This window comes from Oncorhynchus kisutch, linkage group LG28, assembly GCF_002021735.2.
Source record: "Oncorhynchus kisutch isolate 150728-3 linkage group LG28, Okis_V2, whole genome shotgun sequence".
Lineage (NCBI taxonomy): Eukaryota > Metazoa > Chordata > Actinopteri > Salmoniformes > Salmonidae > Oncorhynchus > Oncorhynchus kisutch.
The window spans coordinates 22625911-22643934 of record NC_034201.2 but is presented as its reverse complement, the minus strand read 5'-3'; the positions used below and the strand labels follow the sequence as shown (position 1 = coordinate 22643934).

Below are 18024 nucleotides of genomic sequence, written 5' to 3'. Positions count from 1 at the left end.
GAAGTCACATAAGTTGCATGGACTCACTCTGTGTACAATAATAGTGTTTAAAATTATTTTTGAATGGCTACCTCATCTCTGTACCCCACATATACAATTATCTGTAAGTGTCACACCCTGATCTTTTTCACCTGCCTTTATGATTGTCTCCACCCATCTTCAGGTGTCACCTGTTTTCCCCATTAGTCACTGGGTATTTATTCCTGTGTTCTCTGTTTGTCTGTTGCCAGTTCGTCTTGTCAAATCAACCAGCGTGTTTTTCCGTGCGCCTGCTTTTTCCTTATCTCTGTTTTTCTAGTCCTCCCAGTTTTGACCCTTGCCTGATACAGTCTCTTCAAGTGCAGTCGCAAAAACCATCAAGCGCCTTATCTTGGCCAGGTCGCAGTTGCAAATGAGAACTTGTTCTCAACTAGCCTACCTGGTTAAATAAAGGTGAAAAAAACACACAAAAAAAAATAATGAAACTGGCTCTCATGAGGACCGCCTTGGAAAAGAAGACCCAGAGTTACCTCTGCTGCAGAAGATAAGTCCATTAGAGTTACCATCCTCAGAAATTGCAGCCCAAATAAATGCTTCAGAGTTCAAGTAACAGACACATCTCAACATCAACTATTCAGAGGAGACTGTGTGAATCCGGCCTTCATGATCGAATTGCTGCAAAGAAACCACTACTAAACGACACCAATAAGAAGAAGAGACTTGCATGGGCCAAGAAACACAAGCAATGCACATTAGACCGGTAGAAATTTGTCCTTTGGTCTGATGAGTCCAAATTTGAGATTTTTGGTTCCAACCGCTGGGTCTTTGGGAGATGCAGAGTAGGTGAACAGATGATCTCCGCATGTGTGTTTCCCACCGTGAAGCATGGAGTAGGAGGTGTGATGGTGTTAGGGTATTTTGCTTGTGACACTGTCACTGATTTATCTAGAATTCAAGGCACACTTAACCAGCATGGCTACCACAGCATTCTGGTTTGCGCTTAGTGGGACTATCATTTGTTTTTCAACAGGACAATGACCCAACACACCTCCAGACTGTGTAAAGGCTATTTGATCAAGGAGAGTGATGGAGTTCTGCATCAGATGACCTGGCCTCCACAATCACCCAACCTTAACCCAATTGAGATGGTTTGGGATGAGTTGGACTGCAGAGTGAAGGAAAAGCAGCCAACAAGTGCTCAGCATATGTGGGAACTGCTTCAATACTGATGGAAAAACATTCCAGGTGAAGCTGGTGAGAGGATGCCAAGAGTGTGCAAAGCTGTCATCAAGTCAAATGGTAGCTACTTTGAAGAATCTAAAATCTGTTTTGATTTGTTTAACACTTTTTTGGTTACTACATAATTCCATATGTGCTATTTCATAGTTTTAACGTCTTCACTATTGCTCCTTACAATGCAGAAAATAGTAACAATAAAGAAAAACCCTTGAATGAGTGTCCAAACGTTTGACCTGTACGTCACCGCACTGTGTGTGATTATTTCACACAGACAGGCGACTGAGCATATAAGAAGCCAACTACAATATTTGATAGGAAGCAGTGATATATCAGAATAATATTGATACTTGGCCATTCATTTACTCTATGTAGGAAGGACCCAGAGTTGAAATTTTATTTTCAGGTGGAAAATTGTTTTATAAGGTTAACAATAAAAGAGGAAGTAAAAGGGAACTGTGATTGTGAGTGTGTGTGGTGCAATATCAACAATAGATGGGGTAAAGAGGTAAATCGAACTCGACCAAAACAATGGAATTGCCATGGAAACTCATGGGGAAAAGGGCCATGGGGGAAAGATCTCAAATCTCCTCATTGCTCCCCAGCAAAAGTACCATACATTTAGGCTATTGTTTACAGTGCATTCAGAAACTATTCAGACACCTTCCCTTTTCCCACATGTTGTTATGTTTTAGCCTTATTCTAAAATGTATTAAATACATAATACCCTGTAATGACAAAGCGAAAACAGGTTTAGAAAATGTTGCTAATTTATTACAAATAAAAAACAGAAATACCTTATTTACATAAGTATTCAGACCCTTTGCTATGAGACTCGAAACTGAGCTCAGGTGCATCCTGTTCCCATTGATCATCCTTGAGATGTTTCTACAAATTGATTGGAGTCCACCTGTGGTAAATTCAATTGATTGGACATGATTTGGAAAGGCACACACCTGTCTATATAAGGTCCCACAGTTGACAGTGCATGTCAGAGCAAAAACCAAGCCATGAGGTCAAAATAATTGTCTGTAGAGCTCCGAGACATGATTGTGTCAAGGCACAGGTCTGGGGAATGGTACCAAAAAATGTCTGCAGCATTGAAGATCCCCAAGAACACAGAAGTCTCCATCATTTTTAAAGGGAAGAAGTTTGAACCACCAAAACTCTTCCTACAGCTGGCCGCCCAGCCAAGCTGAGCAATCGGGGGAGAAGGGCCTTGGTCAGTGAGGTGACCAAGAACCCGATGGTCACTCTGAAAGAGCTCCAGAGTTCCTCTGTGGAGATGTGAGAAACTTCCAGAAGGACAACCATCTCTGCAGCACTGCACCAATCAGGCCTTTATGGTAGCCTTGCCAGACGGAAGCAACTCCTCAGTAAAAGGCACATGACGCCCGCTTGGAGTTTGCCAAAAGGCACCTAAAGGACTCTCAGACAATGAGAAACAAGATTCTCTGGTCTGATGAAACCAAGATTGAACTCTTTGGCCTAAATGCCAAGTGTCACGTCTGGAGGAAACCTGGCACCATCCCTACGGTGAAGCATGGTGGTGGCAGCATCATGCTGTAACAATGTTTTTCAACAGCAGGGACTGGGAGACTTGTTAGGATCGAGGGAAAGATGAACGTAGCAAATGAAAGAGAGATCCTGCTCCAGAGTGCTCAGGACCTCAGACTGGGGCAAAGGTTCACCTTTCAACAGGACAATGAACCTAGGCACACAGCCAAGACAACTCAGGAGTGGCTTTGGGACAAGTCTCTGAATGTTCTTGAGTGACCCAGCCAGAGCCCGGACTTGAACCCGATCAAACATCTCTGGAGAGAAACCTGAAAATAGCTGTGCAGCGATGCTCCCCATCCAACCTGACAGAGCTTGAGAGGATCTGCAGGGAAGAATGGGAGAGACTCCCCAAATAAAGGTGTGTCAAGTTTGTAGCGTAATCGCTGTAAAAGGTGCTTCAAAAAAGTACTGAGTAAAGGGTCTGAATACTTATGTAAATGTGATATTTCAGTTTTTTATATACATTTGCTCAATTTTCTACAAACCTGTTTTTGCTTCATCATTATCAGGTATTGTGTTAGATTGATAAGGGTGAAAAATAATTTAATTAATATTAGAAAAGGGCTGTAACGTAACAAAATGTGGAAAAAGTCAAGGGGTCTGAATACCTTCTGTCTCCGTGTACTTCACACTGTTGAGGTAGAAATCGGAGTATAATGCCTGTATAGAAGTCAAATCCAACACGTGTTCATGTCATCGTCACCAGTCAACTGCATTACAGTTAAAAACGATTTACCAACATCACCAATTTCTGTATGCTAGCTATGCTAGCTTATAGTGGGGCAAAAAAGTATTTAGTCAGCCACCAACTGTGCAAGTTCTCCCACTTAAAAAGATGAGAGGCCTGTAATTTTCATCATAGGTACACTTCAACTATGACAGACAAAATGAGAAGAAAAAAATCCAGAAAATCACATTGTAGGATTCTTAATGAATTTATTTGCAAATTATGGTGGAAAATAAGTATTTGGTCAATAACAAAAGTTTATCTCAATACTTTGTTATATACCCTTTTTTGGCAATGACAGAGGTCAAACGTTTTCTGTAAGTCTTCACAAGTTTTTCACACACTGTTGCTGGTATTTTGGCCCATTCCTCCATGCAGATCTCCTCTAGAGCAGTGATGTTTCAACTCCCTCCAAAGATTTTCTATGGGGTTGAGATCTGGAAACTGGCTAGGCTACTCCAGGACCTTGAAATGCTTCTTATGAAGCCACTCCTTCGTTGCCCGGGCGGTGTGTTTGGGATCATTGTCATGCTGAAAGACCCAGCCACGTTTCATCTTCAATGCCCTTGCAGATGGAAGGAGGTTTTCACTCAAAATCTCACGATACATGGCCCCATTCATTCTTTCCTTTACACGGATCAGTCGTCCTGGTCCCTTTGCAGAAAAACATCCCAAAAACATGATGTTTCCACCCCCATGCTTCACAGTAGGTATGGTGTTCTTTGGATGCAACTCAGCATTCTTTGTCCTCCAAACACGACGAGTTGTGTTTTTACCAAAAAATTATATTTTGGTTTCATCTGACCATATGACATTCTCCCAATCTTCTTCTGGATCATCCAAATGCTCTCTAGCAAACTTCAGACGGGCCTGGACATGTACTGGCTTAAGCAGGGGGACACGTCTGGCACTGAAGGATTTGAGTCCCTGCGGCGTAGTGTGTTACTGATGGTAGGCTTTGTTACTTTGGTCCCAGCTCAGGTCATTCACTAGGTCCCCCCGTGTGGTTCTGGGATATTTGCTCACCGTTCTTGTGATCATTTTGACCCCACGGGGTGAGATCTTGCATGGAGCCCCAGATCGAGGGAGATTATCAGTGGTCTTGTATGTCTTCCATTTCCTAATAATTGCTCCCACAGTTGATTTCTTCAAACCAAGCTGCTTACCTATTGCAGATTCAGTCTTCCCAGCCTGGTGCAGGTCTACAATTTTGTTTCTGATGTCCTTTGACAGCTCTTTGGTCTTGGTCATAGTGGATTTTGGAGTGTGACTGTTTGAAGTTGTGGACAGGTGTCCTTTATACTGATAACAAGTTCAAACAGGTGCCATTAATACAGGTAACGAGTGGAGGACAGAGGAGCCTCTTAAAGAAGAAGTTACAGGTCTGTGAGAGCCAGAATCTTGCTTGTTTGTAGGTGACCAAATACTTATTTTCCACCATAATTTGCAAATAACTAAATAAAAAATCCTACAATGTGATTTTCTGGATTTTTTTCTCCTAATTTTGTCTGTCATCTGTCATAGTTGAAGTGTACCTCTGATGAAAATTACAGGCCTGTCTCATCTTTTTAAGTGGGAGAACTTGCACAATTGGTGGCTGACTAAATACTTTTTTGCCCCACTGTATATGAACAGGAGTTGGCATTTAGCAGTCACTTCTTCTAATCCTGAAAACGTCAACATTTTATGCAGTGAAAACAGCCAAATATATCCAAATCAGACTTAAGTAACCACATTGTGGGTCTGTTACTACAACACATAAATCAAGACAGATTGACAATTATCCACTTAGTTAGATCAGATTTGTTGAATGTGCGCCAATCTGGTCAATGGTCTGCATCCATTGACTTTTTTACCGCATCTATCAAACCAAGCATGATAGAATGTTTGAATTTTGAATGTTTGTTGCTCAGAGTCCGTGTTGATTTAAAACCATTCTATTTAATTTCCATGGTGATTCTAAATCATACGAATACACTGATATTTGAATAAGATGATATCACAATTGAATAGAACAACTTCAATGGAATGTTTAAGTTTAGAATGTTTAGTAGTTAGCCGTAAATGTTGATTGGAACTCCGTTTTGGTGGCAACAACCCCAGGACTACAAGTCTGATTTGCTTTTGCTATGATCGATCCACTTTGAATTATTTTATTTTTTTAGCCCTTTTTCTCCCCAATTTCGTGGTATCCAATTGGTAGTTACAGTCTTGTCTCATTGCTGCAACTCCCGTACGGACTCGGGAGAGCCAAAGGTCGAGAGTCGTGAATGCCCCGAAACACAATCAAACCAAGCCAGCTGCACCAATGTGTCAGCGGAAACACCGTACACCTGGCGACCGTGTCAGCGTGCACTGCGCCCGGCCCGCCACAGGAGTCGCTAATGCGCGATGGGACAAGGACATCCCTGCCGGTCAAACCCTCCCCTAACCCGGACGACGCTGGGCCAATTGTGTGCCACCCCATCGGTCTCCCGGTCGTGGCCGGCTGCGACAGAGCCTGGCCTCAAACCCAGAATCTCTAGTGGCAGAACTAGAACTGCGATACAGTGCCTTAGATCAATGCACCACTCGGGAGGCCACAGATCTTAATTTGAGCCAGTTTGCTATGGCAGGAATATAATCCTGCAGCAACAGAAAATGTGAACTATTATGTGGATTATAATTATTGGATTTTTTTTGTAGGGGTTGATACATTTTCCATTAGGGCAAATCAAGTCTGACATTTAAAGTGGAAATTACAAACTTTAGAAGCCTTTTTAAACCTTGAATACACTACAAAAGTGTGATCAAATTAAGATCCTACATCTGTATATCCAGCAATATGTACAGGCTGGACCATGAATGGCATGCATAGCACAGATGGAGGCAAACGGCCCGGGTCTCTGTCAGTGCAAGCAGTACTGGACGTATCAGCTCAGACACATGGCTATGATCCTTGAGCACAGCCAGCACCTCCCTGAGCAGAAGCAGAGCCGCCTGGTCGACATGTACAAGGAGGTGAGGCACAGGTTTCTCTTTTACAGAGTGACAGTGAAAGAGACCCTAGATAGACTCATACAAGAAGAGAGGAGAAAGGCTTGGGTACCCATGTTGAATTACATTGTTGTAGTAGTAGTAGTAGATAAGATTAGATCAAATGTGATAAATTAAGTTGTTATTTTACTATGAATACATTGCATAAATAATACATTTGAATTTAACCATAAACAATTATGATGAGTCTTGTGTGTGTTGTCTGTGTGTACTGATCTATTTTTTAAATTGTACCTTTATTTAGGCAAGTCAGTTAAGAACAAATTCTTATTTACAATGACGGCCTGGGAACAGCAGGTTAACTGCCTTGTTCAGGTGCAGAACAACAGTTTTTTCCTTGGCAGCTCGGCGATTTAATCCAGCAACCTTTCGGTTACTGGCCCAACACTCTAACCACTAGGCTAACTGCCAGCCCTATGGTCTATGGTCCCCTACCTGAGAGGCTGCGAGGTCTCGCGTCGGCCAGGTCAGAGATGGCCCCTGTAGTGACAGTCTTCTTCATTCGGGAGCCTGTGGCTACTGCCCCCAGGGCAGGCTTGGCCAGGGTGTCATCACTACTGGCTCTCTTCAGCTATAAGACACACATACAACATACAGTCTGTGAGGACAGACACTGGGAGACGAGAAGCAAGTACAGGGAGTGAAGATTTAATGGACAAAAGGACATATAACAAAACAAGAACAGCGTCTGGACGGGGGAACAAAACGACACTAATGTAGACACGGCGAAGAAACAGAGGAAGTGACAAATATAGAGGAGGCAATCAATAAAGTAATAGACTCCAGTTGAGTCCCATGAAGCGCTGATGCGGGTAACAATTTTTTATTTCACCTTTATACCACCCACCACTGCGACCTGTATGCTCTAGTCGGCTGGCCCTCACTACATATTCGTCGCCAGACCCACTGGCTCTAGGTCATCTACAAGTCCATGCTAGGTAAAGCTCCGCCTTATCTCAGTTCACTGGTCACGATGGCAACACCCACCCGTAGCACGCGCTCCAGCAGGTGTATCTCACTGATCATCCCTAAAGCCAACACCTCATTTGGCCGCCTTTCGTTCCAGTTCTCTGCTGCCTGTGACTGGAACGAATTGCAAAAATCGCTGAAGTTGGAGACTTTTATCTCCCTCACCAACTTCAAACATCTGCTATCTGAGCAGCTAACCGATCGCTGCAGCTGTACATAGTCTATCGGTAAATAGCCCACCCAATTTTACCTACCTCATCCCCATACTGTTTATATTTATTTACTTTTCTGCTTTTTTGCACACCAATATCTCTACCTGTACATGACCATCTGATCATTTAGCACTCCAGTGTTAATCTGCAAAATTGTAATTATTCGCCTACCTCCTCATGCCTTTTGCACACAATGTATATAGACTCTCTTTTTTTTCCTACTGTGTTATTGACTTGTTAATTGTTTAATCCATGTGTAACTCTGTGTTGTCTGTTCACACTGCTATGCTTTATCTTGGCCAGGTCGCAGTTGCAAATGAGAACTTGTTCTCAACTAGCCTACCTGGTTAAATAAAGGTGAAATAAAAATAAAATAAATAAAAAAATGTAACCAGGTAAGCTAGTTGAGAACAAGTTCTCATTTGCAACTGCGACCTGGCCAAGATAAAGCATAGCAGTTCGACACATATAACAACACAGAGTTACACATGGAATGAACAAAACATACAGTCAATAATACAGTAGAAAAATAAAACAAAGTCTATATACAGTGAGTGCAAATAAGATCAAATAAGGTCTTAAAGCTAGTGAGGGAGATGGGAATCTCCAGCTTCAGTGATTTTTGCAGTTCGTTCCAGTCAGTGGCAGCAGAGAACTGGAAGGAAAGGCGACCAAAGGAGGAATTGGTTTTGGGGGTGACCAGTGAGATATACCTGCTGGAGCGTGTGCTACGAGTGGGTGCTGCTATGGTGACCAGCGAGCTGAGATAAGGCGGGGCTTTACCTAGCAGAGACTTGTAGACAACCTGTAGCCAGTGGGTTTGGCGACGAGTATGAAGCGAGGGCCAGCCAACGAGAGTTTTACGAGGGTATGTTTGGCAGCATGAGTGAAGATGACAGGTGTGCGTAAGGATGGGCTGCCTGGTGCCCTCGAGCGCCATAGAGGAGGAGCGGGAGCAGGCTTGACACAGTCAGGGATTGGGAAACCACAGATTACCTTACCAATTGGAAAACTACTAGTAAACTACTCAATCTACTAGTATGAAATTGTAATACCACTCATACTGTACTATAGTGAGATATGTTGTCAGTCTATGCTTTGTGACACCCAACCGAGGTCAGAGTGTCTGCAGGAGATGCAGAGGTAGATTAATGCAATTGAACATTATCAATTATCCAAATGAACAGAGTGGCTCTTAGACAAAGTAAAGGGGTGGTAACTTCCCCCATCTCCCTCCCACCTGTCCCACTTCCAACCTCCCACCATTCATTAAGGAGATGTTGGGTGTGTTCAGTGGTGTGAAGTTAATCTCCTGTCTGGTATAACTCACCCTGCTGAGGCGCAGGTCTGTGGCCAGGGTGTTGGAGGACCTGGATGTCTTGATGCCTGTAGCTGTGGTGGAAGTGGTGGTAGAGAGGGCGAGGGAGACTTGCCTGGCCCTCTCTTGAAGCCCTGGCTTGGGTAGCCCCACCTTGGCGGAACCCCCTTTCAGCATTGCTCTGTCTGCTATACCTGCAGCCTACGAGAGAGAGAGAGAACAGGGTATACATATTATTATGGATACATGGATATGACAAAAATGCTTCAGTCATTATGACCTCTGCTGGTTTAAATTAAATCATTTCAGTACGGGTTTACTCTATTTAGCCTATTTCAATAAAAACTATTAAACATGGCCCTCAGTAGTAGACATAGTATTCCAGATCCACATCAAAATAATGTGCAGGAAAATATGTACAGGAAAAGAGTCCTACATCTAATCAAGTAGACCTTGGGTAGATTTGGTACAGTTGTAAAGAGAAAGGGCCTATGTATCTGAGAGAAGAGAGAGTCCAGAGTGAAGGGGTGGTTAGAGGATATGGTGCTGCCACTGATGGCATATCAGCCTGTGCTATGACATACAAGACACAAGTCAACAGTAGGTAGTCTGAGCAGAGTGAGAGGGCAGCTGAGGAAGTAAGACGATCAGCCCCCCGCTGGTCAGGACACTTCCGGTTACAGAACTGAGAAAACACAGCCTCCTGTCAGATATCCTCCAATCAGATATCCTTCGACACCACTGGGACTGGGAAATCAAATGTAACACAACACACCCAGATCACAGCACACTAGTTGGTGGTAGGTGGTTTGGATTGACTTAACTAGGGGAATACGCAAATTGGAATTCAATCATATAACATCTAATTTTGAAGCACAAAAAAAGTTAATAATACAATACCATCCCTGACATACCTTAAGAGAACATTTTGACATTCACCATATGGTTAGTGAGAAAGTCCACATTGCAAATGTACGTTCCCTTACTAGACGTCTGACAAAGTTTCAAAAATTCGCGGACGGCGTAGGGCCGTGCAGCAGGGCCGGATCTTCCAGGAAGTCATCAAACGAACTCTCTCGGACATTCGGTTTCCGTTTTATAATTATTGTAATAATTTTTTCCCGCTCTCCCGGTAAATCCCACAAGAGGGCGAATGGAATCCTATTGCAAATGCACAAAACATCACCAATCACAACGTGGCCTTATCTCCTAATCGGAAAAGATTTCGAAGACGAAACTGAGCATAGGTTTGGCATAATGGGCAGTTGGCCCCGAACAAGATGGCGTCTAGGCCTCAACGGTTTTTGAGTTATGGCCATTTTTCTGGGATTAAAGGTCAAAAATTAAAATAGAGCAATAATTTTTCAGCTTCACGTCAAAGTAAATGAACCTATGGTGTCAATAAAAAAAGAACCAGCCATTTATCTATCGTAATTTAAGAGAAATCGTACAATGTAAAAAGTTACAAATCCAGTTGCAGCGTGTTCAGACAAATCTTTTTGAATTGTTTCCAAGCTATGCGAGATTTCTGTGATTTTCTGAAATAACACACACTCATTCAACCCTCTGCAAATAAGTCAGTTCTTAACATAAAGACTTAAAACTCCATATTCTATAAGTGCCTACCCCAAGGAGGATATGTGTTCACTTTCAGCTTCCTTTGTAAACCGGAAGTGCCTTAAAACGGTGTCATAGGTGCTGTTTCGAAGGGTTAAAAAGGTCTGATTTTTTTCAAAACTTCATGTGTTATTAGGCAACCCTCATGAACTGTAAATCAGTCATTTCTCCCAACAGATGTCAAAGAAAAGCTCTCTCTCTCACACACACACACACACACACACACACACACACACACACACACACACACACACACACACACACGCACACACACACACACACAGCAAGGATGGAGTGACAAAGTGCGGTGCTTAAAGACACACAGAGCCTGCAATGGCATTACCATATTCTCAAGGCCGTGCCGAGTTCAACGAGATGCCCCGCTTGACCGTAGCTCGCTCTGAGTGCAGCGACCGTGAAAAAAGTAGGCCCAAAATTAAGCCTGGCCCTAAATTTCATTTGCTTTTGGGTGACAGTGAGAGAACCGTTAGGGTGAGAAGCACAATTCGACCTCAGGTACGTTCCTGAGGTCCTCCCGATCTGTGCAAGCCCAACCTTGACCGTGTGGCATTAACCCTTAACAGTAAATCAGGGTTTTTTGATCTCACAGATTACAATGACATCTCTCCTTATAGGAATACATTGCCTGCTCCCCTAAATTCAACCTAGAGCCTATGTGGGTTAATAATGCCTTATGAACCTGTGTTCGATGACAATCCATCAGGCCAATATGAGGTCTTCCTGTGTCGATTCTAAGCTTCCTGAAGCAACCGGAAGTGGGTAAAATCACCCTAAAAGTGTTTTTCCATACCCAACCTGATGTTTGATAGAAATAGTGCATTCAACCCTGTGTAAATCAGTCAGTTAAAACTCAGGATTCTGGAAAAGCATACCCCAACGAGGATATGTGTTTACTTTTAGCTTCCTGTGCCAACCGGAAGTGCCATAATTGGTGTCATAGGGGCTGTTTCGAAGGGTCAGATCTTTCCAAAACTTCATATGTGCGATTAGGCAACCCTCATGAACTGTAAATCAGTCATGTCTCCCATAAAATTTCCAAGAAAAACTCTCACACACACACACACACACAGCTTGGGCGAAGGGACAGAGTGTGGTGCGTAGAGACAGACAGAGCCTGCAATAGTTACCTTTGTTCAAACTATTAAAGAACCGTCAGACCTAGAGGTCTGAAACTTTAGAAACATGTTCTACAGCTCAGGTCGATAGTGCGTGGTGAGTTATGTGGCTCTAGAAGGTTCCTTGACGGAGAAACAGCCTCGTACATTTGCAATGACTTCAATTCATTTTGACCATTACGAAAATGACGACATTTAGAAAAGTCCCAGAGTCGCAAGACTAGGTCCATTTGAAACCGGCTCGGGCTATAGAGACGGACCCCAACGTTTCTGTCCGATAGCTCATTCAAGGACTCTGTAGCAAGGCATGGGAAAAAGTGGATTTTCAGCACCAATTAAGCTCGGGCACCGAATGACCTATCGAGCCGAAACTTGGGATTCGGGGTCGCCTCAGCTAGTCCTACATATAATGTCAGAACTGGACCTGCAGCTAGAACGTAACTACGTGTTTTATGGTTTTATTATGGTTTGAACAGAAGGCACTGTGAATTCTGGGCCTGCTCTGAAATATGCGATAGTTTGCTTCTAAACGAGTTTGAAAAAGTGGGTGTGGTGTCAGTTTGCATCAGTTTGGTGTCAGAATGACAATATGTTTAAATATCTACCATCACCAAAATGACATTCTGAAATCAACACCAACGAGCGATGAAGAGGAACCAGAAACACTGCCCGGCCATCCCGAGTTCATCGGGCCAGTCAATTTCACATTTCTGCAGTATTTTTGAGCATGACAAATTTGTGATGGCAAATGCCCATTGAAACATATTGCAAATGCACAGTGCATTTGCAATATGATTCAACAGGGAAAAACATCACCAAATGGACATGGTGAAATCAACACAACGAGTGATGGAGAGGAACCACTATCACTGCACGACCATCCCGAGATCATCAGGCCAGTCAATTTAGCATTTCTGCAGTATTTTTGAGCATGATAAATTCGTGATGGTAAATGCACATTGAAACATACTGCAAATGCACAGCCGTGCACATGGTGATTGGAACGGGTTACCAGGAGCACATTTTTAAAATGGTTTGTAATGCCATTAAGGGGTAGCAAGGGGTACACGGCTGGGTAGGTAGCACCCCCCATCCGTGCCCATCCAATAGGGGGCGCCCCACTCTTTACTGTAATGACCTGTACCACTGTTCGCTGTGGAACTGACTCATTGATTTGAACCAAGGTGAGGAGGTGAGGTCTCAGGGAAGGGTATCCCAATCATTACTGACTAACATGCACGCATAACACACTCACACAATGTTAGAGTGAGAGCGCCTGTGAACGGAGTTACGCAACACTTTGGTGTCCTCCATCAATAAAAGGGGTCGGCTGAGTGCAGACATCCCCTTCCCCCACTCTCTGATCTAAATTATTATAATTCTTGCAGCATTTTCCTCAGCGTTTACCCTACTTACTGCAGCACACAGTATAGACCTCAAGTTAACATTTACATTGCAAGAAGTCCCATTTAGAATCAAATCGAGTGGTTCTCCGAGGTACTTAAACCCTACAATGAACTAAATAGCTGGATAATATAAATAAATTGCTGGATGGATGTGTTCTTCAAACATGAACAATTAGTCTACCTCTAACGCTGCAAGGCATTTAGCACATTTAACGTGACATTGTACAAGCAGCCCACATCCTATTTTAGCCCAGTCTTTCTCACAACCTCCAGGGTCTACCCAGATCTGAGTTCAAATGGTATTTTAAATCTTTCAAATAGTTTGAGCTGGTCTAGAGTTCCAGGTGGGCGGGGGTTTGCACTTTTGGTACTTTTCCCTTAGTTCCATTACGCAGGGAAAGTTAAATCATGTGCACCTAAAATTTTTCATAGACCTCAAATACTATTTGACTCCTTTGAACCCAGGTCTGTTGATTGATAGAAGGTGGTTGTCTCCTTAGAAAAGTTCCCACTGCTACTTTTTATAACATCGAACTGTAATTAGAGAAAGCCTGCAGGTCCTTACAGCCTTATCTGATTATCTGTGCACTGTGTGTGTGTGTGTGGCCTGTCATATGATGTTGCTGTAGGGCCCAATATCATCCATCCTCACTGGCCTTTTCACAGACAAGTCTGGTAATGTACCTCAGCTAGATAGGCCTAACCATTGTCACATGTATAAATCATATCCAGGTTAGTAAAACATGTTCAATGTTTCTAGGACATGTTCGGAACTCCAAGATGAGGAAGTGAGACCAAATTGAGGAAAAGCTGAGAGCTGCTTTTAAATGTGAAAAGGTGAAATTGAGAAATGGCAGAAATTGAGGAAGCAAACACTGAGGTAATGTCTATTGAATAGTCACAACGAGTCATGTTGTCTTTCTCTTCACAGAGAAAGACTTATCAGCTAAGATGTTTTAAAAGTACTTCACTATGTGTAAAACTCCCTATGAAAACACTGACCTTGTCTCTGTAGTACCCTGACAGACACATGGGTCTAATTTGTTTTCACCTTCATAGTAGCGCATGACTCAAGGTTTAGTTTTCCTACTGCCGGGACACAGTTATGTAAAGACAACCTTTATTGTTCCTCAGCAGAGACAGAAGGACAATTAGGCCTACTACACTGGGAGTGTGTCCGACATCAAAATAATCTAATTACAACAAACCCAATGTTATAGAAAGAGATCGAGAGGGAGAGATAAAGAGCGATAGCGAGAGAGAGCAAGAGGCATTTTACTAAATGTAATAGTCTTCCTGATGACAGTGGTTTTCCCTCATTTTGCTTCAAACATTTAAAAAAAACATACAATATTTCTCAGGAAATATGAGTAATGTAGCTAAATGGGTTTATGGGAAAGCTAGGCTAAATATGGCATTTGGTCAGCAGCATACCCACAAATTAAAAAGTACAATATGATTTATAGTTACCAAAGCCACTGCCCTAACTATTGGGTTGTTCTTCCCTAATTACATTGGCTATGACAGCTAGGCGATGTACAGAGATCTTATGGGGTTTTCTGTTGCAATACTTAGACATACTTAGGATCATAATTTGAGCCAGTTTGATATAGCATGAAAATAATCCTGTAGCAACAGGAAATGTGAAATATTATGTGGATTATAATTAACAGACATTTTTTGTAGGAGTTGATAATTTTTTTGTGTGGGAAAATCAAGTCTGACATTTTAAAGTGGAAATTACAAACTTTAGAAGGCTTTTTAACCTTGAATACACTACACGTTCGTGTGTGATCAAATTAAGATCCTACATCTGTTGGGCTAACAACACTCCAAAAGGCTGCTGAGTTTAGATAAGGAATGCTTGTGCCAACGAACATTTCTTATCAGTTTGGGATTAAGATGTGAGTGAAACACTTCTGAGACATCCTCTAATTCAGGGATGAGCAACAGGCAAGTAAACCGTATCAGTTCTCTATATCTGACAAGTAGCATGGAACTGCGGTTCGGAGTATTGTTTCTTCATCATAATGTAGGCTAATGTATTCTCAGTGAATTTGGTGATGTTTTTTTCCCCTGTTCATAAAAAAATATTCATTAAAGTTGTTAGGTTTATCTCCTATCCTACATCCTGATATTACCAGGTTATGACCACTAACTGGTTCTGTTCCTGCTATTCTGTGATACATTTTTTAATGATAAAAGGATAGTTCACCCAATAGCTGGAACAGCACCATCTAGTGGTCAGTATTTGGTAATATCAGGATGTAGGACGGGACATAAACCTAACAACTTCAATTACTAATTTCACTGAACAGGGGAAAAACATCACCAAATTCACTGGGAATACATTACATAGAATAAAGAAACAATACTCCAATCCGTAGCTCCATACTACATGTCAAACATAGACAACTGATACTATATACTCTATATACTTGTTGTTGGGGTGGGATTGGTGTGGTGGGTGGGGGGAGGTCCGTAGGTGGCTTTTGACCATTTCTTTGGATTCCTCATGTCTAAGTCATTGTTCGAAAAAAGTTTGGTCCAATTTAGATCTTAGGTTCTATATTTATTGAATATTATATGAATCCTGTACATTAAAATGACCAATTTGGGTGCAATAAATTTGATTAATTTCTCAGAGATCAAATTGTACTTAAACAAAACAATATGCAGGAATGCTAATCTTATCTGTTTCTAACAACATAAACGATTTCAGAACAATCTGAGATGGTGGGTGTCGAAATCCCCTTTCTTGTGCTTTTGGGGTGGAACAACACACCAGGAATTCAACAGAAAATGTGTTTAATTTAGGAAATCTGTTCACCAAAGAGACATGCGATCATGTCTCTATGTAATCAAGGTATGGAATTATCGTTATTTTAGAATTACAATCTCTTTTTGGGCTTAGTTGTGCTCAAATTGCAGTGTCCAAGTTATTATCCCCCCAGCCAACAGCTCCGCCAAGCTGAGGAGGTTCAGCTCCAACGGCTGAACCTAGTTGCCTTCTCCTGAAGGGGAGACAACAAACTGTAGGGATAACATAGCTAGGCTATCCTTTTAACAACACACATTCAGTGAGTTACAACGATCAAACCAACACTTCTGATCTCACATTCAAAAGCAAGTTACCCTATGAAATAAGTCTACAAAAAGTTTAACTTCAAACGTTTTAGTGTCTATAATGTCAAACAGTGGGAGACCTCCCTCCATAAACTGTGTGCTGATCTCAAAGGGAAGGTACAGTAAAACAGGTTATGTGGGCGGGCTTCCAGTACGGTCTCTCTACCCAGTCCAGGCTCAGTGTCTCTGTCTTTGTCTGAGGGAGCAGATGTGCACAATTAGCCTAACGCTAGCTGAACATACTGTAGCTAACATTGGTGTGAAGGAACCTGATTCATTCCCTTAGCATCATCCACCACCACAGTAAGAACATGAGCAGGGGGCTCCTGAGTCCTTGCTGGTCTCAATTTGGCAGTTGGTTGGAGAAAGGATGTTGGGTTGAATATTGCACTGCTTCATCACATCCTCTGATATGTGCTCTGCTATGCGGCACTCAACATGCTCAGCACTGACACAAATAGCCTTGTGAGGCGTCTGGTTCTCAAACTAGACACTCTAATGTACTTGTCCTCTCGCTCGGTTGTGCACCGGGGCCTCCCACTCCTCTTTCTATTCTGGTTAGAGACAGATTGCGCTGTTCTGTGAAGGGAATAGTACACAGCGTTGTGCGAGATCTTCAATTTCTTGGCAATTGCTCGCATGGAATAGCCTTCATTTCTCAGAACAAGAATAGACTGATGAGTTTCAGGAGAAAGTGCTTTGTTTCTGGCCATTTTGAGTCTGTAATCGAACCCACAAATGCTGATGCTCCAGATACTCAACTAGTCTAATGAAGGCCAGTTTTTTTGCTTCTTTAATCAGAACAACCGTTTTCACCTGTGCTAACATAATTGCAAAAGGGTTTTCTAATGATCAATTAGCCTTTTAAAATGATCAACTTGGATTAGCTAACACAACGTGCCATTGGAACACAGGAGTGATGGTTGCTGAAAATGGGCCTCTGTACGCCTATGTAGATGTTCCATTTAAAAAATCAGCTGTTTCCAGCTACAATAGTCATTTACAACATTAACAATGTCTACACTGTATTTCTGATCAATTTGATGTTATTTTAATGGACAAGAAATGTGCTTTTCTTTCAACAACAAGGACATTTCTAAGTGACCCCAAACTTTTGAGCGGTAGTGTAGATGTACACGGAGGGCGAATGTTAGTGGTATGCATGTCAATCTCTCCTGGCTCAAAGTTGAGGAGAGACAGATCGCATCACTATTGGTCTTTGTGCGAAGTGTTGATATGTTAATGGTACTGAACTGTCTGTTCAAACAGTTGGCACACAGTGCAGACACTCATCCGTACAACACAAGACATGCAACCAGAGGTCTCTTCACAGTCCCCAGGTCCAACAGGGGCTGGGAAACACACAGTATTAAATAGATCCATGACTACATGGAACTCGCTGCCACCCCAGGTAGCTCAAGCTAGCAATAAAACCAGATAAAAAAACCAGATAAAAGAACACCTTACAGCATCACAAGGACTGTGAAGAGACATTTTTATATATTTTGTATTATGAATTTGAATTGTATTATGCATTTGAATTGTATTATGCATTTGAATTGTATTATGCATTTGAATTGTATTATGTAGTGGTATGTATATTATGTATTTTATTTGTTGTGTTCTGTTTTCTCTTTGGACCCCAGGAAGAGTAGCCGCTGCCTTAGTCTTTAAATAATGTAGTCTTTTAAATAACCTAGGG

General features: G+C 42.2%; 1 protein-coding gene across 3 annotated transcripts in view; it reads right to left on the bottom strand.

Annotated features, from left to right (window-relative positions):
• Positions 1-18024, bottom strand: part of LOC109872642 (cytospin-B-like) — a 171800-nt gene that overhangs the window by 111086 nt on the left and 42690 nt on the right. For all 3 annotated transcript variants that reach the window (XM_020463951.2, XM_020463953.2, XM_020463950.2), the window contains exons 2-3: positions 9050-9238; positions 6974-7109 (exon numbers count right to left, since the gene is read on the bottom strand). In XM_020463951.2, coding sequence (XP_020319540.1) covers positions 6974-7109; positions 9050-9214 — 301 coding nt within the window. In that variant the 5' untranslated portion in view covers positions 9215-9238. The remainder of the gene's footprint in view (positions 1-6973; positions 7110-9049; positions 9239-18024) is intronic.